A 26,408-nucleotide genomic window follows, 5' to 3' on the forward strand; every position below is an offset into this window, starting at 1 on the left:
GGAGCCTGTGCTCCGCAACGGGAGAGGCCACAACAGTGAGAGGCCCGCGTACTGAAAAAAAAAAAAAAAAAGAAATATTACTAATAAAATGCTAATCACTGTGCTAATCTCTGGGGGTAGGTGATTAACACAAATGTAGGCCTTTGCTCTGAAGCACATGTAATCTGTGGTGCTACAAGCTTGGTTTGAGTGTCTGTGTTGACTATAGGAGCCCCTGATAACATCCTACAGTTTTGGATTTGGAGTGTAAACACTAAAGGCATAATCGTTTTTCTTTAAAAATGGAGTGCTAGGGCTTCCCTGGTGGCGCAGTGGTTGAGAGTCTGCCTGCCAATGCAGGGGACACGGGTTCGAGCCCTGGTCTGGGAAGATCCCACATGCCATGGAGCAACTGGGCCCGTGAGCCACAATTACTGAGCCTGCGCGTCTGGAGCCTGTGCTCCGCAACAACAGAGGCCGCAATAGTGAGAGGCCTGCGCACCGCGATGAAGAGTGACCACGACTTGAGAAAGCCCTCGCACAGAAACGAAGACCCAACACAGCCATAAATAAATAAATAAATAAATACATTGTGTATAAAAAAAAAAAAAAAAAATGGAGTGCTAAAAGCTGTTGTCAGTGAATTTTAATGTTCTGGGTAATTGGCCCTTTATTGACCCTCTTATAATTGAAGGTCAACCTCTGCTGTAGTCAACAGCTCTTTTCCAGATTATTGAATATCATTGGTGATATTAATTACTATGCTTGGGACAAATTTCTTCCCATCTACCCATAACTGGTAGGGGAAATGGGTCCTTTTAGGATCATATTTATTACAGTGCCTTATTCCCATGTTGTAGACACAGAACACAGTTTCTTATAAAACACCTTACTCAGTCAGGAGTTTAGTATATTCTGGAAACATTCGTATTCAAGGTAAAAATAATGCTGAGACTTTCTTCCTGTGGTTCTGAAGCCCACAAGATGGATCTGGCTAGAGCAAGAAGCGCTTGGGAAAAATATTTTCTCAGCTCTGTACTTAAATGTGTATTTATTGATGAATTCTTGGAACACATCAACCATATAAGAGGTTTCAGCAAATCCAGTCTTTCAGCTGAATCTCTGGCAGCTTTGTCTATGAGAGGTGGTGTCATATCAGCTTTCTGGTTCATGTTTGTGATTTGACAGTGTCTGTCTTTGATTCTTGGCCACAAGAAGGTACGTAATTTGTGATATATTTAAGTGGGAAACAGCTAAACTGTTCATGGCCCCCAGGTCACAGAGATTATGCCTTGTTTAATCAGATGTATCACCCTGCTCTGATGCACTGTATCTTTCAAAGTGTACAATTCAGTGAATTTTAGTATATTCACAGAGTTCTGCAATCATTAGCACTAATTCCAGAATATTGTTATCACCTGAAAAAGAAACTTTATGCCCATTAGCAGTTATTTCCTCTCTCCCTGCTTCCCTTGCTCTGGCAACCGCTAATCTACTCTCTGTCTCTATGGATTTGCCTACTCTGGATATCTCTTATAAATGGAATCATACAATATGTGGTCTTATGTGACTGGTTTCTTTTGCTTAACATGTATTTAAGGTTTGTCCATGTTGTAGCGTGTAACAGTACTTTTTTTATGGCTGAATAATGCTACATTGTATGCATATACTTATCCACTCGTCAGTTGATGGACGTTTTGGTGTTTACACCTTTTGGCTATTGTGAATAATGCTGCTGTGAACATTCGTGTACAAGTTTTTGTGTAAGAAAAACTATTTTCTAAGAAAAAGTATTCTCTTGAATATATACCTAGGAGTGGAATATCGGGGACATACGGTAATTCTAGGTTTAACTATGTGAGGAGGTGCCAAACTGTTTTACACAGTGGGTGCACCATTTTACATTTCCAACAGCAATGTATAGGGATACCAGTTTCTCCACATCCTTGCCAACACTTTTTACTGTCTGTCTTTTTAATTGTAACAATCCTGGAGGATGCTGACACACTGTATTTCGATGGTAGAAAGTATATTTTCACATTTTTAGGATTAGAGGTCTATTCACTACAAAATCAGCATTGTTATCTAAATCTTTATTTTTGACCTCCTGAAGGCTGCAATTTGAATAATTCTACTATTGTGTTATTTGCTTTCGTGTACAGATTAATCTTTGAAAATTCTTAATTATAGCTTGAGTTTGCCAGCTCTCTTGTGGACTTTATTGAAAGTACCAGCTATACTTGAAAAAGCTCATAATTTAGATAAAAATTAAAAATTGTTTTTAGTCTTTTGACTACATTCCCCTGCACCAGCCCGTTTTTAATGCTTCAGACTGTTAAATAATGTTATTGAAACAACTGCTAAACACAGATTTTCAAAGGCATTACTAAACACATGCAGTAACAAAACTTTCTTCTTTGCTTTGTAAGTCACCCTCGCCGTTGACTTTGAAGGTATTTCCAAATTATTTATTGACATTTGTACATTAAGCTCTTTCTTCAAGGAGGGCTCTGTGAGCCAGAAAAACAGTAAATTTTTCCTACCCTCGTAACAAATTTTTAAGTGTACAATGCAATATGGTTAACTAGGCACGGTGTTGTTCAGCAGATCTTCATCTTGCATAACTGAAATTTTATGCCTATTGATTAACAACTTCCTGACCTTAACCTCCTCCCCCCAGCCCCTGGCAAGCAACATTCCACTCTGTGATTCTATGAGTTTGACTATTTTAGATGTCTCATGTAAGTGGTATCATGCATTATTTATTATTCTATGACTGGCTTACTTACCTTAGCATAATGTCCTCTGGGTTCATCTATGTTGTTGCATATTGCAGAATTTTCTTCTTTTTAATGCCTAAATAACATTTCATTGTATATGTATACCACATTTTCTTTACCTCTTCATCCCCTGATGGACATTTACATTGTTTCCACATCTTGGCTGTTGTGAATAGTGGCTGCTGTGAAGTTGGGGGTGCAGATATCTCTTCAAGATCTCGATTTCCACTCTTTTGGATATATACCCAGAAGTGAGATTGCTGGATCGTATGGTACTTAAATGTTTAATTTTTTGAGGAGGCTCCATGCTGTTTTCCATAGCAACTCCACCATTTTGCATTCCTACCAGCAGTATACAAGGGTTCCTGTTTACCCACATCCTCACCAACACTTGTTGTATTTTGACTTGTTGGTAATAGCCATCCTAACAGGTAGAAGCTTTGTGGTCTTAATTTGTGTTTCCCTGATGATGAGTGAAGCTGAGCCATCTTTTCATATGCATTGTGGGCCATTTGTGTATCTTCTTTGGAGAAATGCCTATTTAAGTCTTCAGCCCTTTTTTTTTTTTAATTGGGGTATAGTTGTTTTACAATGTTGTGTTAGTTTCTACTGCACAGCAAAGTGGAGTTTCCTGTGCTATAGAGCAGATCTAGTTTATACATATTAGTGTATATATTAATCCCAATCTCCCATTTCATCCCACCACCCCTTTACCTGCTTGGTGTCCATACATTTGTTCTCTACATCTGTGTCTCTATTTCTGCCTTGAAAACCCGTTCATCTCTACCATTTTTTTAGATTCCACAAATATGCATTAATGTATGATATTTGTTTTTCTCTTTCTGACTTACTTCACTCTGTATGACAGTCTCTGGGTCCATCCACGTCTCTGCAAATGACCGAATTTCGTTCCTTTTTATGGCCGAGTAATATTCCATTGTATACATGTACCACATCTTCTTTATCCATTCATCTGTTGATGGACATTTAGGTTGCTCCCGTGACCTAGCTATTGTAAACAATGCTGCACTGAACATTGGGGTGCATGTGTCTTTTTGAATTATGGTTTTCTCTGGTATATGCCCAGTAGTGGGATTGCTGGGTCATATGGTAATTCTATTTTTAGTTTTTTAAGGAACCTCCATACTATTCTCCATAGTGGCTGTATAAATTAACATTTCTACCAAAACAGTGCAAGAGGGTTCCCTTCTCTCCACACCCTCTGCAGCATTTATTGTTTGTAGATTGTCTAATGATGACCATTCTAACCAGTGTGAGGTCATACCTCATTGTAGTTCTGATTTGCATTTCTTTAATAATTAGTGATGTTGAGCATCTTTTCATGTGTTTGTTGGCCATCTGTATGTTTTCTTTGGAGAAATGTCTATTAACTCTTCTGCCCATCTCTGGACTGGGTTGTTTGTTTTTTTCATATTGAGCTGCATGAGCTGCTTGTAAATTTTGGAGATTAATCTTTGACCATTTATTCGTTTGCAAATATTTTCTCCCATTCTGAGGGTTGTCTTTTCATCTTGTTTATGGTTTCCTTTGCTGTGCAAAAGCTTTTAAGTTTCATTAGTTCCCATTTGTTTATTGTTGTTTTTATTTCCATTACTCTAGGAGGTGAGTCAAAAAAGATCTTGCTGTGATTTATGTTAGAGAGTGTTCTTCCTATGTTTTCCTCTGAGAGTTTTATAGTGTCTGGTCTTACATTTAGGTCTTTAATCCATTTTGAGTTTGTTTTTGTGTGTATCGTGTTAAGAAATCGTCTAATTTCATTTTTCTACATGTAGCTGTCCAGTTTCCCCAGCACTGTTTGTTGAAGAGACTGTCTTTCCACCATTGTGTAGTGTTGCCTTCTTTGTCGTAGATTAATTGACCATAGGTGTGTGGGTTTATTTCTGGGCTTTCTATCCTGTTCCATTGATCTATATTTATTTTTGTGCCAGTACCATACTGTTTTGATGACTGTGGCTTTGTACTATAGTCTGAAGTCAGGGAGCCTGATTCCTCCAGCTCCATTTTTCTTTCTCAAGATTGCTTTTGCTATTGGGGGGCTTTTGTGTCTCCATACCGATTTTAAGATTTTGTAAAATTCATTTTTCTGTGAAAAATGTCATTGGTAATTTGATAGGGATTGCATTTGACTTTTTTTTTTTTTTTGCGTTACGCGGGCCTCTCACTGTTGTGGCCTCTCGCGTTGCGGAGCACAGGCTCCGGACACGCAGGCCCAGAGGCCATGGCTCACGGGCCCAGCCGCTCCGCGGCATGTGGGATCTTCCCGGACCGGGGCACGAACCCGTGTCCCCTGCATCGGCAGGCGGACTCTCAACCACTGCGCCACCAGGGAAGCCCTGCATTTGAATTTGTAGAATGCCTTGTGTAGTGTAATCATTTTGACAATATTGATTCTTCCAATCCATGAACACGGTATATCTTTCCATCTGTTTGTGTCTTCTTTGATTTCTTTCACTAGTGTCTTATAGTTTTCTGAGTACAGGTCTTTTACCTGCTTAGGTAAGTTTATTCCTAGGTATTTTATTCTTTTTGTTGCAGTGATGAATGGGATTGTTTCCTTAATTTCTCTTCCTGATCTTTTGTTAGTGTATAGGGAATGCAAGAGATTTCTGTGCGTTCTTATTTCTGCAACCTTACCAAATTCATTGATTAGTTCTAGTAGTTTTCTGGTGGCATGTTTACGATTTTCTATGTATGGTATCATGTCATCTGCAAACAGTGCCAGTTTTACTTCTTCTTTTTCAATTTGTTTTCTTTTATTTCTTTTTCTTCTCTGATCTGGAAGCTAGGACTTCCAAAAACTATGTTGAATAAAAGTGGCGAGAGTGGACATCCTTGCCTTGTTCCTGATCTTAGAGGAAATGCTTTCAGCTTTTCACCATTGAGTATGATGTAGGTTTGTTGTATATGGACTTTATTGTGTTGAGGTATGTTCCCTCTATGCCCACTATCTGGAGAGTTTTTATCATAAATGGGTGTTGAATTTTGTCAAAAGCTTTTACTGCATCGATTGCGATGATCATATGGTTTTTCTTCTTCAATTTGTTAATATGGTGGATCACATTGATTGACTTGCATATATTGAAGAATCCTTGCATCCCTGGGATAAATCCCACTTGATCATGGTGTATGATCCTTTTAATGTGTTGTTGGATTCTGTTTGCTAGTATTTTGTTGAGGATTTTTGCACCTATATTCATCAGTGATATTGGTCTATAATTTTCTTTTTTTGCTAAATTCACTTATTAGTTCTAGTAGCTTTTTTAAAACTAGTAATTTATTGAGATGAAATTAATAAAACATAAAAATAACTGTTTAATTAAGTGGCATTTAGTATATTCTCAGTGTTGTGCAACCACCATCTGTCTAGTTCCAAAATATTTTAATAACCCCAATGTAAAACCCTTACTCATAAAGTAATTTCTCCCCATTATTCTCTTCCCCCAGAGCCTGCCAGCCAACAGCCTTCTTTCTATATCAATAGATTTGTCTATCCTAGGTATTTCATGTGAATGAAATTATACAATATATCACCCTTTGTGTCAGCTTTTTTCACTTAACTGGAGGTTCATCCACATGGTAGCATGAATTCGTACTTCAGTTCTTTTTATGGCCGAATGCTATTCCATTGTTTATACATACTACAATTTATTTAACCATTCACCCATTGATGGTCATGTGTGCTATTTCCCTCTTTTGGCTGTGGTGGATAGTGCTGCTATTATGAACATGTGTAAATGTATTTGCTTGAGTACCTGTTTTCCATTCTTTTGGGTTTATACCTAGGAGTGGAATTACAGGGTCATGTGGTAATTCTGTGTTTAACTTTTTTTTTTTTTTTTGTGGTACGCGGCCCTCTCACTGTTGTGGCCTCTCCCGTTGCGGAGCACAGGCTCCAGACGCGCAGCCATGGCTCACAGGCCCAGCCGCTCCGCGGCATGTGGGATCTTCCCGGACCGGGGCGTGAACCCATGTCCCCTGCATCGGCAGGTGGACTTTCAACCACTGCGCCACCAGGGAAGCCCCTGTGTTTAACTTTTTGAAGTCTAGTACCTTTTTTGTAGATTCCCTAGATAGATGATCATGTTGTCTATGAGTAAAGATAGTTTTACTTGTTCCTGCTAATCTCATTGCATCTTATTCCTTTCTTGCCTAATTGTATTGGCTAAAGTCTCCAGTACAGTGGTAAGTGGAAGTTGTAAGAGTATATATATCCCTGTTTTTTTTTTTTTAACTGAAATTAGGAGGAAAATATTCAGTGTTTTCCCATTATGATACTAGCAGAAGGTGTTTTGTAAATACCCTTTATAAAGTTGAGGAAGTTTCCTTCTATTTCTAGTTTGTTTTAAATTAGGAGTGTATGTTGGGTTTTGTCAAATGCTTTGTCTGTATCTATTTGGATAATCATATGGATTTTTCATTTTCAGTTTTTCATTGTTGTGAATTGCATTGGTTGATTTTGAAATGTGAATCCAATCTTGCATTCCTGGTGTAACCCTTTGATCATGATGTGTCATCCTTGTAATTGATTGTTAAATACTGTTTGGTGAGGTTTTGTGTAGAATTTTTCCATTTATGTTCACAGGGGATATTAGTCTGTAGTTTTCTTTTCTTGTAATTTTTGTCTAATTTTGGTATCAGCATAATGGATTAGAATGGATTGAGAAGTATTCCCTCCTGTGCAGTTTTGTTTTTGGAGGAGTTTCTGTAGAATTGGTATTATTTCTTCCTTAAATGTTTGGTAGAAATCACCAGTGAAACCATGTGGGCCTAGAGTTTTCTTTATGGAAAGGTTTTTAACTGCAAATTTAATAGATATAGGGCTAATTAGGTTATCTATTTCTTTCCTTTCTTATTTTTTAATAAATTTATTTATTTTTGGCTGCATTGGGTCTTCATTGCTGTGTGTGGGCTTTCTCTAGCTGCAGTGAGCGGGGGCTGAGTGGGGACTACTCTTTGTTGTGGTGCATGGGCTTCTCATTGCGGTGGCTTCTCTTGTTCCGGAGCACAGGCTCTAGGTGTGCGGGCTTAGTAGTTGTGGTGCGCGGGCTTAGTTGCTCTGGGGCATGTGGGATCTTCCCGGACCAGGGCTCGAACCTGTGTCCCCTGCATTGGCAGGCGGATTCTTAACCACTGTGCCACCAGGGAAGTCCCGCTTTCCTTTTTTTTTTAAACTATAATTCAGATACCAAAAGACGTACCCAGTTAAAATGTACAATTCAGAGGCTTTTTGTATGCTCAGAGTTGTGCAATCATCACTACAAGTTTCTTTTAGAACATTTTTGTTACCTTAAAAAGAAGGTTGGGGGCTTCCCTGGTGGCGCAGTGGTTGAGAGTCCGCCTGCCGATGCAGGGGACACGGGTTCGTGCCCCGGTCCGGGAAGATCCCACATGCCGTGGAGCGGCTGGGCCTGTGAACCATGGCCGCTGAGCCTGCGCGTCCGGAGCCTGTGCTCCGCAACGGGGGAGGCCACGACAGTGAGAGGCCCGCATACCGAAAAAAAAAAAAAAAAAGAAGGTTGGTACCCATTAAGCAGTCACTCTTTAATATCCCCACCTCCTCCCCCAGCCCCTGGGAATCTCAAATCTACTTTCTGTCCTTAATACATTTACATTAAATGTCCAGATTTGTTTATTCTGGACATTTAATGTAAATGGGTTTATAAAAATATGTGATCTTTTGTGACTGGCTTCTTTTACTTAGCATAGTATTTGCAAAGTTCATCCAAAAAATGTATGTATCAGCATTTCATTTCTTTTCATTGCTAAATAATATTTCATTGTATGAATATACCATGTTATTTATCCATTTATCAGTTGATGGACATTTAGATTGTTTCCACTTTTGGGGCATTATGAATAATGGTGCTGTGAATATTTGTGTAGAAGTTTTGTGTGTGGATATGTTTTCTATTCCCTTGGCTATGTAAAATTTACAATCTTGATTTTTAGCTCAGATTGTCCTCCCTCTCATTAATAACAGTTAATGAAATTTAGTCCATATTTATATGTATCAGTTACAGTGATAGCTTTGGGAAACTCTCCATGTGGGGTGAACAGGCTGGTTCCCTTTCTTTGCCAGACTTCTCATTGACCAAGAAAAATTCTGCACAGAAGACTTAGATCAAATCTATAACTTCCCCTTCTCCTTCGATCTTACTGCCTTGGCACTGCTCTTCTCATGCTTTCAGATATGGGTTGGAAATGGAAGACCCTCTCTGAAGGAATGTTGAGTGCCTCTGGATGACCCCTGCCAAGGTCTGGTAGTTGGGAATGTATAGGATAATGAAAATGCAGGCCAGTAACAGAACAGTGTGACTTTTACTAATTAGGATATGTGAGGTTGGAATTTTGTATGCAGTTTTGGTGTTCACATTACTCTTCATCTGATTCACCTTGACCCGTTATGTATGTTTTTTTGGGAGAGCATTAAAAACAAAATTCCCCTCTTCTTTTAGATTTCCTTAGATGTCTTAGATTTTTCTCTTATATTTCCTTGAAATCTAACATGTCTTGAGCACTTGCTGTATGGTACTAACTGAACTAAAGCAGCTTAAATATGTCGTATCTCATTTAATTCTCATTCCTTTAAGATGTTGGTATTACTTCCATTTTTGAGTTGTGGAAGTAGGCTTAAAGTGGCTGTAGAACTTTCCCAAGGTCGCAGACTTAGTGAAGGACAAAAGTAAGGCTTGAACCCACATTTGTCTCATGAAGTTGTAACTACCAAGGTCTAAAATTATTAACGGTATTTGTGCCACACATTCTTTCGTATTTAAAATGAGCAGTCATGTGTATGCTATGAGTTTTTTTATCTGTCACATTGGCAGTCTGTTTGTGCATGGTTGCTATCTCAGGGTGAGTACAACATATAAAAGATTGGGAGAGAAATCTATTAATATTAAATGAGTAAGTCCTTGTCTGTGCTGAACTTCAACTCTTCCTTTAGCACCCAGCACAACGAAAACACCTTTTCATAGGCTTTCCTGAAAAACAGCTGCACTATGTATTCAAAGTAGTTTGTACCAGCCTCTGATACAGTGAATGGCAATTATACTTTGCTTGTCCACTCTTAGATATTTTATATATATCTATATCTATATATAATTTACATACCATAAAATTTACTCACTTTAAATGTACATGTTAATGATTTTTATTAAATTTACTGAGTTGCAAAACCATCCTTATAATGCAATTTTAGAACATTTCCATCTTCCCATACAGTTCCCTCATACTATTTTCACTTAAGCCCTGATGCCATCCCCAGCCATAGGAAGCCATTGATCTGCTGCCTGACTCTATAGCTTTGCCTTCTCTGGACATCTCATATAAGTGAAATCAAGCAATATGTGGTCTTTTTGGTATGACTTCCTTTACTTAGCATAATGTTTTTGAGGTTCATCCATATTATAGCATGCATCATTATCTTTTTTTTTTTATTGCTGTGTAGTATTTTATTGTATGGCTCTGCTACATTTTGTGTATGTGTTCATTCATTAATGTTGTGTTTATGTTGATGGACCTTTGAGTTCTTTCCCCCTCTTGGCTATTATGAATAATGGTGCTGTGAATATCTGCATGCAAGTCATCGTGTGCCCATGTTTTTTTCCTTTCGAATAGACACAGAGTAATGGAATTGATGAGCCACATGTCTCATCTTTGATTCCTTGAGGGCAGGAACATCACGCTGAAGTTTTAGTATTGGCTTAGTAGTCTTTTAATTGACTCCTCTAGCATGCCTGCCACATAGTTGGTAGGGAAACTGCTCAAGGGGTATTTATGATATAGTTTCATGTTCTGTGAATGTTTGTTTGGTTTTTATGCACACTATCCCCTATTATCGCCACTTGGAAAGAGTTTTTTCTATTTTTTTACATCTTTATTGGAGTATAATTGCTTTACAATGGTGTGTTAGTTTCTGCTTTATAACAAAGTGAATCAGTTATACATATACATATGTTCCCATATCTCTTCCCTCTTGAGTCCCCCGCCCTCCCGCCCTCCCTATCCCACCCCTCTAGGTGGTCACAAAGCACCGAGCTGATCTCCCTGGGCTATGCGGCTGCTTCCCACTAGCTATCCATTTTACGTTTGGTAGTGTATATATGTCCATGCCACTCTCTCACTTTGTCACAGCTTACCCTTCCCCCTCCGCATATCCTCAAGTCCATTCTCTAGTAGGTCCGTGTCTTTATTCCTGTCTTACCCCCAGGTTCTTCATGGCACCTTTGTTTTTCCTTAGATTCCATATATATGTGTTAGCATACGGTATTTGTCTTTCTCTTTCTGACGTACTTCACTCTGACAGACTGTAGATGCATCCACCTCACTACAAATAACTCAATTTCGTTTTGTTTTATGACTGAGTAATATTCCATTGTATATATGTGCCACATCTTCTTTATCCATTCATCCGATGATGGATACTTAGGTTGTTTCCATCTCCTGGCTATTGTAAATAGAGCTGCAATGAACATTTTGGTACATGACTCTTTTTGAATTATGGTTTTCTCAGGGTATATGCCCAGTAGTGGGATTGCTGGGTCATATGGTAGTTCTATTTGTAGTTCTTTAAGGAACCTCCATACTGTTCTCCATAGTGGCTGTACCAATTCACATTCCCACCAGCAGAGCAAGAGTGGTCCCTTTCCTGCACACCCTCTCCAGCATTTATTGTTTCTAGATTTTTTGATGATGGCCATTCTGACCGGTGTGAGATGATATCTCATTGTAGTTTTGATTTGCATTTCTCTAATGATGAATGATGTTGAGCATTCTTTCATGTGTTTGTTGGCAATCTGTATATCTTCTTTGGAGAAGTGTCTATTTAGATCTTCTGCCCATTTTCGGATTGGGTTGTTTGTTTTTTGTTATTGAGCTGCATGAGCTGCCTGTAAATTTTGGAGATTAATCCTTTGTCAGTTGCTTCATTTGCAAATATTTTCTCCCATTCTGAGGGTTGTCTTTTGGTCTTGTTTATGGTTTCCTTTGCTGTGCAAAAGCTTTGAAGTTTCATTAGGTCCCATTTGTTTATTTTTGTTTTTATTTCCATTTCTCTAGGAGGTGGGTCAAAAAGGATCTTGCTGTGATTTATGTCATAGAGTGTTCTGCCTATGTTTTCCTCTAAGAGTTTGATAGTTTCTGGCCTTACATTTAGGTCTTTAATCCATTTTGAGCTTATTTTTGTGTATGGTGTTAGGGAGTGATCTAATCTCATACTTTTACATGTACCTGTCCAGTTTTCCCAGCACCACTTATTGAAGAGGCTGTCCTTTCTCCACTGTATATTCCTGCCACCTTTATCAAAGATAAGGTGACCATATGTGCATGGGTTTATCTCTGGGCTTTCTATCCTATTCCATTGATCTATCTTTCTGTTTTTGTGCCAGTACCATACTGTCTTGATTACTGTAGCTTTGTAGTATAGTCTGAAGTCAGGCAGCCTGATTCCTCCAGCTCCATTTTTTGTTCTCAAGATTGCTTTGGCTATTCGGGGTCTTTTGTGTTTCCATACAAATTGTGAAATTTTTTGTTCTAGTTCTGTGAAAAATGCCAGTGGTAGTTTGATAGGGATTGCATTGAATCTGTAGATTGCTTTGGGTAGTAGAGTCATTTTCACAATGTTGATTCTTCCAATCCAAGAACATGGTATATCTCTCCATCTATTTGTATCATCTTTAATTTCTTTCATCAGTGTCTTATAATTTTCTGCATACAGGTCTTTTGTCTCCTTAGGTAGGTTTATTCCTAGATATTTTATTCTTTTTGTTGCAATGGTAAATGGGAGTGTTTTCTTGATTTCACTTTCAGATTTTTCATCATTAGTGTATAGGAATGCTGTATAGGAATGCCAGAGATTTTTGTGCATTAATTTTGTATCCTGCTACTTTACCAGATTCATTGATTAGCTCTAGTAGTTTTCTGGTAGCATCTTTAGGATTCTCTATGTATAGTATCATGTCATCTGCAAACAGTGACAGCTTTACTGCTTTTCCGATTTGGATTCCTTTTCTTCTCTGATTGCTGTGGCTAAAACTTCCAAAACTATGTTGAATAAGAGTGGTGAGAGTGGGCAACCATGTCTTGTTACTGATCTTAGTGGAAATGCTTTCACCTTTTCACCATTGAGGACAATGTTGGCTGTGGGTTTGTCATATATGGCCTTTATTCTGTTGAGGAAAGTTTCCTCTATGCCTACTTTCTGAAGGGTTTTTATCATAAATGGGTGTCGACTTTTGTCGAAAGCTTTCTCTGCATCTAGTGAGATGATCATATGTTTTTTTACCTTCAGTTTGTTAATATGCTGTATCACGTTGATTGATTTGTGCATACTGAAGAATCCTTGCATTCCTGGAATAAACCCCACTTGATCATGGTGTATGATCCTTTCAATGTGCTGTTGGATTCTGTTTGCTAGTATTTTGTTGAAGATTTTTGCATCTGTGTTCATCAGTGATATTGGCCTGTAGTTTTCTTTCTTTGTGACATCCTTGTCTGGTTCTGGTATCAGGGTGATGGTGGCCTCGTAGAATGAGTTTGGGTGTGTTCCTCCCTCTGCTATATTTGGAAGAGTTTGAGAAAGACTGGTGTTAGCTCTTCTCTAAATGTTTGATAGAATTCGCCTGTGAAGCCATCTGGTCCTGGGCTTTTGTTTGTTGGAAGATTTTTAATCACAGTTTCAATTTCAGTGTTTGTGATTGGTCTGTTCATATTTTCTATTGCTTCCTGATTCAGTCTTGGCAGGTTGTGCATTTTGAAGAATTTGTCCATTTCTTCCATGTTGTCCACTTTATTGGCATAGAGTTGCTGGTAGTAATCTCTCATGATCTTTTGTACTTCTGCAATGTCAGAAGTTAACTTCAGTTGTTACTTCTCCTTTTTCATTTCTAATTCTATTGATTTGAGTCTTCTGCCTTTTTTTCTTGATGAGTCTGGCTAATGGTTTATCAAGTTTGTTTATCTTCTCAAAGAACCAGCTTTTAGTTTTATTGATCTTTGCTATTGTTTCCTTCATTTCTTTTTCATTTATTTGTGATCTGATGTTTATGATTTCTTTCCTTCTGCTTAACATTAGGGTTTTTTTGTTTTTCTTTCTCTAATTGCTTGAGGTGCAAGGTTAGGTTGTTTATTTGAGATGTTTCCTGCTTCTTAAGGTGGGCTTGTATTACTATAAAGTTCCCTCTTAGAACTGCTTTTACTGCATCCCATAGGTTTTGGGTCATCGTGTCTCCATTGTCATTTGTTTGTAGGTATATTTTGATTTCCTCTCTGATTTCTTCAGTGATCACTTCGTTATTAAGTAGTGTATTGTTTAGCCTCCATGTGTTTGTATTTCTTACAGATCTTTTCCTGTAATTGATATCTAGTCTTATAGCGTTGTGGTCAGGAAAGATACTTGATACAATTTCAATTTTCTTAAATTTACCAAGGCTTGATTTGTGACCCAAGATATGATCTATCCTAGAGAATGTTCCATGAGCACTAGAGAAAAATGTGTATTCTGTTGTTTTTGGATGGAATGTCCTATAAATATCAAGTAAGTCCATCTTGTTTAATGTATCATTTAAAGCTTGTGTTTCCTTATTTATTTTCATTTTGGATGATCTGCCCATAGGTGAAAGTGAGGTGTTAAAGTCCCCTACAGTGAATGTGTTACTGTCGATTTCCCCTGTTATGGCTGTTAGTATTTGCCTTATGTATTGAGGTGCTCCTATGTTGGGTGCATAAATATATACAATTGTTATATCTTCTTCTTGGATTGATCCCTTGATCATTATGTAGTGTCCTTCTTTGTCTCTTCTGATAGTCTTTATATTTTAAAGTCTATTTTGTCTGATATGAGAATTGCTACTCCAGCTTTCTTTTGGTTTCCATTTGCATGGAATATCTTTTTCCATCCCTCACTTTCAGTCTGTGTGTGTCCCTAGGTCTGAAAAGGGTCTCCTGTAGACAGCAAATATATGGGTCTTGTTTTTGTATCCATTCAGCCAGTCTCTGTCTTTTGGTGGGAGCATTTAATCCATTCACATTTAAGGTAATTATCGATATGTATGTTCATACTCCCATTTTCTTAATTGTTTTGGGCTTGTTATTGTAGGTCTTTTCCTTCTCTTGTGTTTCTTGCCTAGAGAAGTTCCTTTAGCATTTGTTGTAAAGCTAGTTTGGTGGTGCTGAACTCTCTCAGCTTTTGTCTGTAAAGGTTTAAATTCTCCATCAAATCTGAATGAGATCCTTGCTGGGTAGAGTAATCTTGGTTGCAGGTTTTTCTCCTTCATCACTTTAAATATGTCCTGCCACTCCCTTCTGGCTTGCAGAGTTTCTGCTGAAAGATCAGCTGTTAACCTTATGGGTATTCCGTTGTGTGTTATTTTTCCCTTGCTGCTTTTAATATGTTTTCTTTGAATTTAATTTTTGACAGTTTTATTAATATGTGTCTTGGCGTGTTTCTCCTTGGATTTTTCCTGTATGGGACTCTCTATGCTTCCTGGACTTGATTAACTATTTCCTTTCCCATGTTAGGGAAGTTTTCAACTATAATCTCTTCAAATATTTTCTCAAGTCCCTTTCATTTTCTCTTCTTCTTCTGGAACCCCTATAATTCGAATGTTGGAGCGTTTAATGTTGTGCTAGAGGTCTCTGAGACTGTCATTAGTTCTTTTCATTCTTTTCTGTTTATTCTGCTCTGCAGTAGTTATTTCCACTATTTTATCTTCCAGGTCCCTTATCTGTTCTTCTTCCTCAGTTATTGTGCTATTGATCCCTTCTAGAGTATTTTTCATTTCATTTATTGTGGTTTTCATTGTTGCTTGTTTCATCTTTAGTTCTTCTAGGTCCTTGTTAACTGTTTCTTGCATTTTGTCCATTCTGTTTCCAAGATTTTGGATCATCTTTACTATCATTATTCTGAACTCTTTCTCAGGTAGACTGCCTATTTCCTCTTCATTTGTTAGGTCTGGTGGGTTTTTATCTTGCTCCTTCATCTGCTGTGTTTTTTTCTGTCTTCTCATTTTTGCTTATCTTACTGTGTTTTGGGTCTCCTTTTTGCAGGCTGCAGGTTCGTAGTTCCTGTTGTTTTTAGTGTCTGTCCCCAGTGGCTAAAGTTGGTTCAGTGTGTTGTGTAGGCTTCCTGGTGGAGGGGACTAGTGCCTGTGTTCTGGTGGATAAGGCTGGGTCTTGTCTTTCTGGTGGGCAGGTCCACGTCTGGTGGTGTGTTTTGGGGTGTCTGTGGACTTATTATGATTTTAGGCAGCCTCTCTGCTAATGGGTGGGGTTGTGTTCCTGTCTTGCTAGTTGTTTGGCATAGGGTGTCCAGCATTGTAGCTTGCTGGTCGTTGAGTGAAGCTGGGTGCTGGTGTTGAGATGGAGATCTCTGGGAGATTTTCGCCATTTGATATTATGTGGAGCTTGGAGGTCTCTTGTGGACCAGTGTCCTGAAGTTGGCTCTCCCACGTCAGAGGCACAGCACTGACTCCTGGCTGCAGAACCAAGAGCCTTTCATCCACACAGCTCAGAATAAAAGGGAGAAAAAGCAGAAAGAAACAAAGAGGGTAAAATAAAGCAAGATAAAATAAAGTTATTAAAATAAAAAAATTATTAAGAAAAATTTTTTTTTAAAACGTAAAAAGAAAAACAAAAAAAGGGATGGATGGAACCCTAGGACAAATCGTGAAAGCAAAGCTATACAGACAAAATCTCACACAGAAGCATACACATACACACTCACAAAAAGAGGAAAAAATCATAAATCTTGCTGTCAAAGTCTACCTCCTCAATTTGGGATGATGTGCTGTTTATTCATGTATTCCACAGAGGCAGGGTACATCAAGTTGATTGTGGAGCTTTAATCCGCTGCTTCTGAGGCCGCTGGGAGAGATTTCCCTTTCCCTTCTTTGTTCACACAGCTCCTGGGGTTCAGCTTTGGATTGGGCCCCGCCTCTGGGTGTAGGTCGCCGGAGGGCGTCTGTTCTTTGCTCAGACAGGACGAGGTTAAAGGAGCAGCTGCTTCGGGGACTCTGGCTCACTCAGGCCAGGGGGAGGGAGGGGCACGGAGAGCAGGGCGAGCCTGCGGCGGCAGAGGCCAGCGTGTTGTCGCACCAGCCTGAGGCACGCCTTGCGTTCTCCCGGGGAAGTTGTCCCTGGATCCCGGGACCGCGGCAGTGGCGGGCTGCACAGGCTCCCCGGAAGGGCGTTGTGGATAGTGACTTGTGCTCGCACACAGTCTTCTTGGTGGTGGCAGCAGCAGTCTTAGTGTCTCATGCCCGTCTCTGGGGTCCGCGCTGTTAGCCACGGCTCGCACCCGTCTCTGGAGCTCCCTTAAGCAGCGCTCTTAATCCCCTCTCCTTTTGGGAGGTCTGAGGTCTTCTGCCAGCGTTCAGTAGGTGTTCTGTAGGAGTTGTTCCACATGTAGATGTATTTCTGGTGTATCTGTGGGGAGGAAGGTGATCTCTGTGCCTTACTCTTCCGCCATCTTCCCCCCTGCCAAGAGTTTTATTTTTATCTCCATTCCTTGCAATGCTAGCAAACAACCCTAATGGTTTTGGATGACCTAGATTCTTATTTCCAGCATAATCCCGTGTATACCCAAAGACAGTACTTTCCAAGACAATGCCACATTAATAGAAAAGCTATGGCTTATTTACATTGTGTACACATATTATTCTATTGACTATTTATTGTGAGGGTATAGAAGGTGAACAGTATAAACTGTTTTAATTCAAGTGGGTTGGATAGAGTTAGGAAAGTTTTTTGGGTTTCTGATGTGGTCTGTATCAGCAGTCCCCAACCTTTTTGGCACCAGGGACCGGTTTTGTGGAAGACAATTTTTCCACGGACCTGGAAGCGGGGGGAAGGTTCAGGAGGTAGTGCGAGCGACGGGGAGCAATGGGGAGCAGCAGAAGCAGCTTTGCTTGCTTGCCCGCTGTGGCTCACCTCGCCTGCTGTGGCTCACCTCCTGCTCTCCGGTTTCTAACGCGAACTGTCAGTCCACGGCCTGGGGGTTGGGGACCCCTGGTCTGTATGAACTGTTGTGAGATTAGCATGTCTGTAACCGAATAAAGTAAAAAATGTTTCCCTAGCAAAATACTGTTTCATTTTAACTGGGAAACACAAGCTTGATAAAAGAAAAGGAGACACCTATAGTTACTGATGCTCTTAAGAGCCACTTACTGCCAGTTAATAGAGATTAGCTGAAGGTCTAAAAAAATATTCAACTAGTGTAAATGCCTCTGTATTTTCAACACCCCAAATCAGGCTCTTACTTGCCAAACTAAGAATAAATTTTGCATCAATTTTCATTTATAAACAACCGTCTTCCTCACTTTGAGTGTAGCCTATGTGCCCTATATAGCTTGAAGAAATGTTTGTTGATTTTCCTTTAGATATTAGTGAGACAGGTTCCTTGTATATTTGACAAACCAAAGGGTATTGTTATCTCTGGGCAGCTGTTTTTACCATCAACATCCCCAAGGGATAGGACACGTTTATTTAAAAATAAATTTATTTATTTATTTACGACTGCGTTGGGTCTTTGTTGCTGCACGTGGGCTTTCCCTAGTTGCGGTGAGCAGGCGCTCCTCTTTGTTGCTGTGCACGGGCTTCTCACTGCGGTGGCTTCTCTTTGTTGCGGGGCACGGGCTCTAGGCCCGCAGGCTTCAGTAGTTGTGGCTCGCGGGCTCTGGAGCGCAGGCTCAGTAGTTTTGGCGCACAGGCTTAGTTGCTCCGCGGCATGTGGGATCTTCCCAGACCAGGGCTCAAACCTGTGTCCCCTGCATTGGCAGGCGGATTCTTAACCACTGTGCCACCAGGGAAGCCCAGGACGCATGTTTTTAAGAGAAGGAATTATCATTGTTAAGTGTCTAAGTCAAAATTGATATGGTAGTAAAAATGATTAGATTAAATGAGATCATGTCAAAAGGCTGATATAGAATGGTCAATATGGGTTCATTTAATCTAGTTAGGAGCTTCGTATTAATAATTCTCAGTAGTGCTTAAGAACATGAACTTTTGAGCCAGATGCCTAGTGTTTTTAAAAAAAAAAAAAAAAAAAAAGTCGTACTTAACCACTTCCAAGCTTTGTGACCTAGGCAAGTTAGTTGTTTAAGCCACAGTCTCCTCATATAAATACAATGAGGTTAATAGTGCTACTTTATAGTAGCACTTTATAGGGTTGCTAAGTTCAAATGAGATAATATATTGAAACATGATGCCTGGCACAAAGTTAAGTGCTCAGTAAATGTGAAACACTAGCTTAGTTTAACAACAGAAAAGCAACACCAGTTCCCTGGGAGCTTGTAGACTAGAGGCATGTTCTCTGACATGGGATAAATGTGGCCTCATTACAAAGATTTTTCATTCAAACTTCAATAAAATGGGAGTTAGCAGGTATGAATCAGTTTAAACTCTGAGCTTTTCCCCTTTTTTATAAAACAGAGTTAATGTTTTCCTCGGAATTTGTTTTTATTTCATTCATTTATTGGGTAGGCGAGGATTAACTAGTATAATGTATGTGAAAGTGTTCTCAAATGTAAGGCTAATACTTGAAGTGAACGGTAAAGCAGTAATGTGTATACATACTGGTGCCATATCATCTGGCACTTCTGCATTGTACCTTAAGACACTGGGAAAGGAGGTTTGTTTACACTTTTGCAAGTGACTGAGGGTAGCAACAGTATTTTTCTTGTTCATATTCTAGCTTCAGTATTTATCATATAGTGGGTACATAGCAAATACTTGGTGCACATATGACGGGTAAGGCAAACTTGGTTTTAAAATCATAATACCCTTTCCTTAGGGATGGAGGTCACTTGTGGAGAGAAGAGTATTGATAGGAAAGTTTGTTAGATCATCCAGTTCATGGATATGACCTGAACGCAATATGCTTTTGGAAATACTATATAGATTGCTATATTTACTAAATGTTTATGTCCTTTTCTGAAGAAAGAGCTGATTTGAAATTAAGAATTTTGACTAGATAATACATTTATTTACATAAAATATCAATTTTCATGGTAAAGAAAGACTTATAGTTGAAGGCTTAGGAGTGAGTGAGTTCTTCCTTCCCTTAATAGACTTTGCAGCAGTTGGTACATGACCATCTGAGGCATAGATGGGGCAGTCTTTGGGTCTTTGAAGCCAGGGTTAAGCTCATTTTGAATTTCTGCCATATTAGCGTGTAACCATTGCCACACTGACATTTAAATGTCCACTTTAGCATCTTAAGCTTCCTGAAGTGGTAACTCCACCTTCAGTAGAAGAGGGAGGAAAAAAGCAGGAAAATTGGAACTGCACGAGTTCTACAAAAGCATGTTGGAGTCATATAATGAAAAAGCAGATTTTTTTTTTATTATGTTTCTCCATATTTGGCATTGCTGTAAATGGCTAACTAACATTTACTGCCAATTCAGTACAAATGTGTGGTTTGGTAATACCAGAACAGCAAATTTAAATGAAAAATAAAAGTTAAACATTTCCACACAAGATTTTACAGTCTGACATTTCACTGCGTAGGTAAAAAGACACTTTTTTTTTTTTTAAACTACAGGTTATTATTCAGCATGAATAAAAAACTACAACTTTTATTTTTAAACAGGAGTCACTGGTTTTAATTTTTACACATTTTAAAATTACTGTGATAAAAAATAATGAAAAAGCTTCTTAATAATGCCATACACAGTATAATATAGATTTGTCCCCATTATATAGCATTTGTTTAATATACAAAATAGAATATTGACACACTTGAATCTATGTGTAGTTAAGCAAGTTATTCGAGGAGGGTATTTTCATACAGCCTTTCATCAGAAGATAAAATCCTTCTTTCAGGCATTTTCTAGAGAGAAGGTAATCCTTTCCCAAAAACCTGGTAACTAATCCTTGGTGGACCAGGCTGACTGAAAACGATGAACTTCCATTCCAAGGGGTTAACATGTCCTCCTTACACTCTTATTTTCTCTTCCAATTCTCAAACCAGGTACAGAAAAACGCTTTCTTCTACAGCTACAGTCTTTGTGGGTGATCCACCAAGATCAAAATCTCACTGAAGGCTGCCACAGTTCTTGACTTCTATCAGATCAAAGTATAATAATATTGTTTATCTCATGGTGATGTACTTTTAGGATATTTAACAGAGAACTAAAATGATAAGACTTAACGATAATAGGTTGTGTAGATAGATAAGTGAAATTGGAATTGCTCATTCTCCCATCCCCCAGTTCTGAAGTGAGGCTGGCTTTCCTTTATATGCATATCCAGAGCTCATCCTATGCTAAATATTAAGCTCTTCATAAACACTAATCATGCTAGTTTTCCTTTTGGGGTGTCTTGTTTTTTTTTCCAGGAGAAGGAAGGTGCTCTTTTAGGGTTCCCTCATAGTTTTAGACAGTTGGGTATACATATCCCAAAGCACTTGTATAGTATCCCAGAGCAAGGGCTAAAAATACAGAGAGGGTCACTTTTTTCCACCAGTAATTAAAAATACTTTTCAGGATTTGTTGTGAGTCACCTAGGCATGTCACCTCTCGCTGAAATTACTACGAACGTCAACAGCTTGGGATGGCAAGATACCACATACATAGAAGATGAAGCTGCTTTCAAATAGCACCATAGCTTTCTTCACTTAAATCCATAATTATACTCACACATAATTCAGGTAAATTTCTTCTTTCCCACATATCCTAAATTGTCACAGCTTCTTTTTCCATTTAATGTACAGCCTCCTATAGTTTTATGAGTGTCAGTCCATTTCCTTTTAACCACAAAGTGCACATATCTTTTATTCACTGAGCTCTATTTTGGGGGAGCCAAGGTCGTTGGGGCTAAAGTCCAGATTCTCGTGTGATGTGCTTTCTGCAGCGTTCTATAAATGAATAATAATTTATCTTTCAGAAGCTCTTTCTGAAACGTAACACTGTCGCTGATGATAATATTCAAGCGGTATTTCTTAGGCACCAAAAATTTCACATCCAGCTGGGTTACAAACCATTTTAAAATACTTTGAGATCAATTTAAACAATTACAAAGGAATAGCCCCTTTTAGAGAGCGTTCAAAAAGCAAATGATTACATTTTTTATTAAATAATTTCTCTAAAATACCGAAAAATAAGAACATTCAAAAAGCATTCGAAGAAAACATAGACATGTCCTCATTTGGAAATGAACTCTTGTAGGAAAGAAAGGAATTAGTGTATTATTGGCAACCTATGAGATTCTTCACTATTTACATATTGCTGGTACCTCTATGCGTATTATTGCCAAACTTCTAAAGCCTCTGTTTTTATTAAACTGTTGGAGAGGCTGTACGTGATGGTGCCTGTAGGTGTGTAAGCACCGCCTTTCTGTCCCCTGATTACACACTTCAGCGCAAGGGGAGGTTCAGTAAAACTAAACCTGCGCGGACAGACTCACTGTTGGAATGAGAAGGGTGGCCATTCTGGGAGGCAGAGGGTTACTTCCTCTCTGACCTCAATGGGACGGAGCCTCGAGAACCTTCACAGCACACAGGGCCAGTCTCCATCTCCCTCTTCCTCTAGAGCAGACCTGTTTGGTTTCTGAGCCCACTGCTGCCTGTATGAATGCTCGCACACATTATAAATCATAGAGGTTATCCGTCAACATTTCTTTGACCCCTACAAAAAATATATAACATGTCATGATAAAACAATCTCATCTAAAAATCATTCTTATTTTACACTATACAAGCTATTTTACAATCATTTTAATAAATTGCATGTAAAGCTGCAGTAGCCCTTCCCTTCCCAGATTAGTGAATACCAATATGATATATATCTGAAACTATAACTAAATATAAAAATATATTAGAAGTTTCATATTTTTAATATTAGATTTTCAGTTTTCTATTACACAAATAATTTGGCCACCTTGAATAGAAATCAAATTTCTTGTGGCTTAGTAAATACAAGTTTTGAGTTTACAGAAAGTTGGTAAGGTGCACACAGAAAGGGCTACTACAGCTTCTATCTTGTTTAAAATGATAATTCTCAACAGTGAGGAGGAGAAATTCACATGACTTTTGTTGAACTCCATGGCACACATAAGGATGTAAGGGATGTCTATAGTTTTACGAACACAGAAGTCTGACATATAGTCCTAAATCAGAAAAATCAGTAGCTGAGCTTTCCTGTACCCCCAGGAAAGAAAGACCAATTGGTGACAAATGGGAATGTGAAAATGGGTGTCTAGCCACTTTTGCCATATTACAGATTTTGGGGCGGGGGTGTAAAGTTTAGTGGGAGGAATTACTTGGACAGATTAAAATCTTCTCAGCTGTGTTTCAGCTGGTTATCTGGAATCATAACTTTTAAGAAGTTATACAAACTACAACAAAAGGTCCTGAAAGACAGTTTACCAACTTTCTTGCCATCTAACCATTGCAGAGATAGATAGGGTGTTAGGTACAAACAGGGCCTCTTGGTAGTTTTTTTTTTAATTTTTTTAAATTAGTCTTTTGTAATCCATGGTTTACCCAGCAGGTCACTGGACTAGGTGCTCTACACCAGTTAGGACGGTTAATTTGCACAATCTATATAATTCTCCACTGAAGCAGATATGTACAAAATATGAGCTTTTTTGACAAGAAAACTGGAGATTTGAGTCAATTTTTCTGGTCTTCTGATAGCTAAGTGCCATCAGGTTAGAAGCACCAACCCATTTTCACACAGAAGATTAATGTTTAGAGTTTATTTAGGAAAGCTATGAACTAGCTGCCCATCTTAAACAGCTGTACAATAACTTGAATACAAAAATTATGTAAGAAAAAATGAGCAAGCATAGTTCACTGAATATAAAGGAAATTGTTAAAACCAGACAGTAATAGCTATAAAAGGCACAACTTCCCTTTTCTGATATACACTTGTAAACTTTTTTCAGGTTTCCATGCATAAATCAAAAAGTGCTACCCTAACTATACAGGGGAAAATACACCAACAAAAAGTCTAGAAAATTTTGTCCAGCCAACTGTGAAAAGTACGAGCAGAAAGTTCATCACGCAGACTTCAGGCACTGGTGGTTTAGGTGCCATCCTTCTCTGAAAGTGGAGCTTACCCCCATGTTACTGTTTCTAATTTCTGGGATCCACCAACTATCACTTTCTACTTTTCCCATCACTGAAAAGTGATGGCTCAACTGCTTCTGTTGCCAAGTCTTGGCCCTCTATAAACCACATGTAGTGCGTATTTAAAACAAAACAAAAACCAAAACCAGACAAAAACAAAAAAGAAAAAACTGCTACAGGACAGACTGACAGTGTGTACAACAAAAGCTATAAATTCAACTTTCTTTAAGGCAACCTTTCTTATTAAGGCAGTCACTTTTGATGAAACAGAAGTTTTTTGATATTTCCACTTGAATATTTTGGTATCTGATTGGTGATGATTTCAGCTAACATCTCTGGGAATTCAATACTCATGGTCTTATCCAAAAATGTCTGGAAGCAATAGTTAAGGAGATTTTCAACCACCTGCAAGAGAATATATAGTAATGAACAGTCTTAAAAAATTAGCAGTAGGGATATCTCATGCTTGTTGTTGGCCTCTATTTTCTTTCTTTCTTTCTTTCTTTTTTTTAAATTTCTGACTTAGAATATACCAATCTCTGCTGCAATTCCCCAGGTGAAAAAAGTTTACCAAAATAAAATGAGCACTCAGGTACCAAAAATCTTTGAATTTCTTTAATTGTTTATAGAATGATATGGAATTAAGTATTTCGTGAAGAACTGCAGTACCGTAATATATGAAGGACACATTCGAACTTACTGGATAAATTCATACAAAAATAAGGAATTCTACCTTAAAAAAAAAAATAGTGCTGTTAAATTCTGTACTAGCATCATGATGTTAGATGCACATAACTCGATGAAACAGTATTTCATATTTGGCCTTAGGAGAAATGTGTGCCAAACGGAACTTTACAGGTTGAAATCAAACCATCACGAAAATCGATAAATGGGAAAAAAAAAGAAAACCCCGACAACTAGTGGTATATAATTATATACACTCATCAGGACATACTTTATGTCTCTTTTGATATTTGGAGTTTTGTTTGACACTTACATCATGCATGGAGTCCAAGAGTTTTGTCAGTTGGTAAAACCGCTGCCAGTTCTGACTGGAGTTTCCTTCCCTCTTGACAATGGCTTTTCCTAGCTCTTTGATGTAGGTCATTCTAATTTCATCAAACAGCTCTTGACTCTTCAAACCTTCCTTAGGAACTAAAAGGTTAAGATGTTATCCATTAAAGAATTTTCTTGTGATAACTTTTCATTTATGTAAGTAGGGCATTTATTAGTAGTAGCACATTTCATGGTTTACATAGTCTATCTGTTCTTAATGCACTCCATTAAAACATAAGCATTTTCGAAGGATTATGAAAATACAGCCATGAGAGAATATGGGATAATAGAAAATTGGAAGACTTAACTTTGGGTTTATCACTTTGTTTCTCATCTATGAATGGAGCTGGTAAACACCTTCCCCCCTAGTTCACAAAGCTAATTTGAAGACCAAATGAGTAATACATTGACTGTCATTCTGCCCTTGAGTTTAATTCTAGTACAGACATAGACAGTTTCAACAAAACAGTGTTTATTCTTCCAATTACATCTTGGAATATCTGCGATATCACCAGTCAATTAGGACCTTAAAATCAGCATGCAATAAATTTTATTAATCAATCAATGTGTTAACATACTGAGTTGGTACAATTCCAATCTAAAAAGAAACTTGATTTTTTATGTGGCTTATATATATGCCTTACTGGGGAGCAAATATCTGCCTTTCCTTATGTACAGAAATATAGAAAATACCTCATGGATCATAAAGTTGGTATAAAATCAGTTTTTTACACTACTCTTCAAAAAATGATACCAGTAAGAGGGACTGTGAACAGAGTGTTAACCATGGTTTCACTTAGTCTTGCAGAGATTATGACTTTTGTGGATGCTACATTTCTTAAAGTGTGCTCCTAGGAACTCTGGTTCTGTGTTAATGATGATTAGGAAAAAAAGGATTTGATGGTCAGAATTTAATAAGTGTGTAATACAAAGTTAGGCAGATTTCTGGATTTCAGGACTTCTCAGAGCTATAATGATGCACTCTCCAGGGAGGGGAACACATTGTTTCCCAAACTTAAACTTCATTGCTGCTGACATCTTAGAAAATGCTGGAATAGAGGAAAAGCAGTGGGTTCAGGAGAAGGAAGCCTTTTTCATTCTTACTTGCCCTGTGGACTTGAGTATAACCTCCCTGAGCCCGTTTCCTACTCTTACTCAGTGAATTAAAAAAAATTTTTTATTAAAAAAAATTAGATATAATTAGTATATAACATTACATTAATTTCAGGTGTGTAACACAATGATTCAATATTTGTATATATTGCAAAATGATCACCACAGTTAAGTCTAGTTAACATCCATCACCATAAATTGTTACAAAACTTTTCTTGTGATCAACTTTTTAAGATTTTACCCTTAGCAATTTTCAAATATACAGTATCATATTATTAACTGGAGACACCCTGCTGTACATCTCCATGAATTATTTATTTTATAGATAGAAGTCTGTACTCTCTAAACCCTTCACCCATTTCTCCCATCCCCCAACACCCCCCCCCCCCCCA

At 38.3% G+C, this 26,408-nt stretch overlaps 1 protein-coding gene across 1 annotated transcript in view; it reads right to left on the reverse strand.

Annotated features, from left to right (window-relative positions):
- Positions 1 to 24,099: 24,099 nt before the first annotated feature.
- The window catches only part of NR3C1 (nuclear receptor subfamily 3 group C member 1), a 128,348-nt gene continuing 126,039 nt past the window's right edge, over positions 24,100 to 26,408 (reverse strand). Inside the window, exons 9-10 of the mRNA XM_007466860.1 lie at positions 24,845 to 25,002; positions 24,100 to 24,252 (exon numbers count right to left, since the gene is read on the reverse strand). Of these exons, the coding sequence (XP_007466922.1) occupies positions 24,100 to 24,252; positions 24,845 to 25,002 (311 nt within the window). The remainder of the gene's footprint in view (positions 24,253 to 24,844; positions 25,003 to 26,408) is intronic.

The sequence above is a fragment of the Lipotes vexillifer genome, unplaced genomic scaffold (assembly GCF_000442215.2).
Source record: "Lipotes vexillifer unplaced genomic scaffold, Lipotes_vexillifer_v1.1 scaffold99, whole genome shotgun sequence".
NCBI classification, from domain to species: Eukaryota; Metazoa; Chordata; class Mammalia; order Artiodactyla; family Lipotidae; genus Lipotes; species Lipotes vexillifer.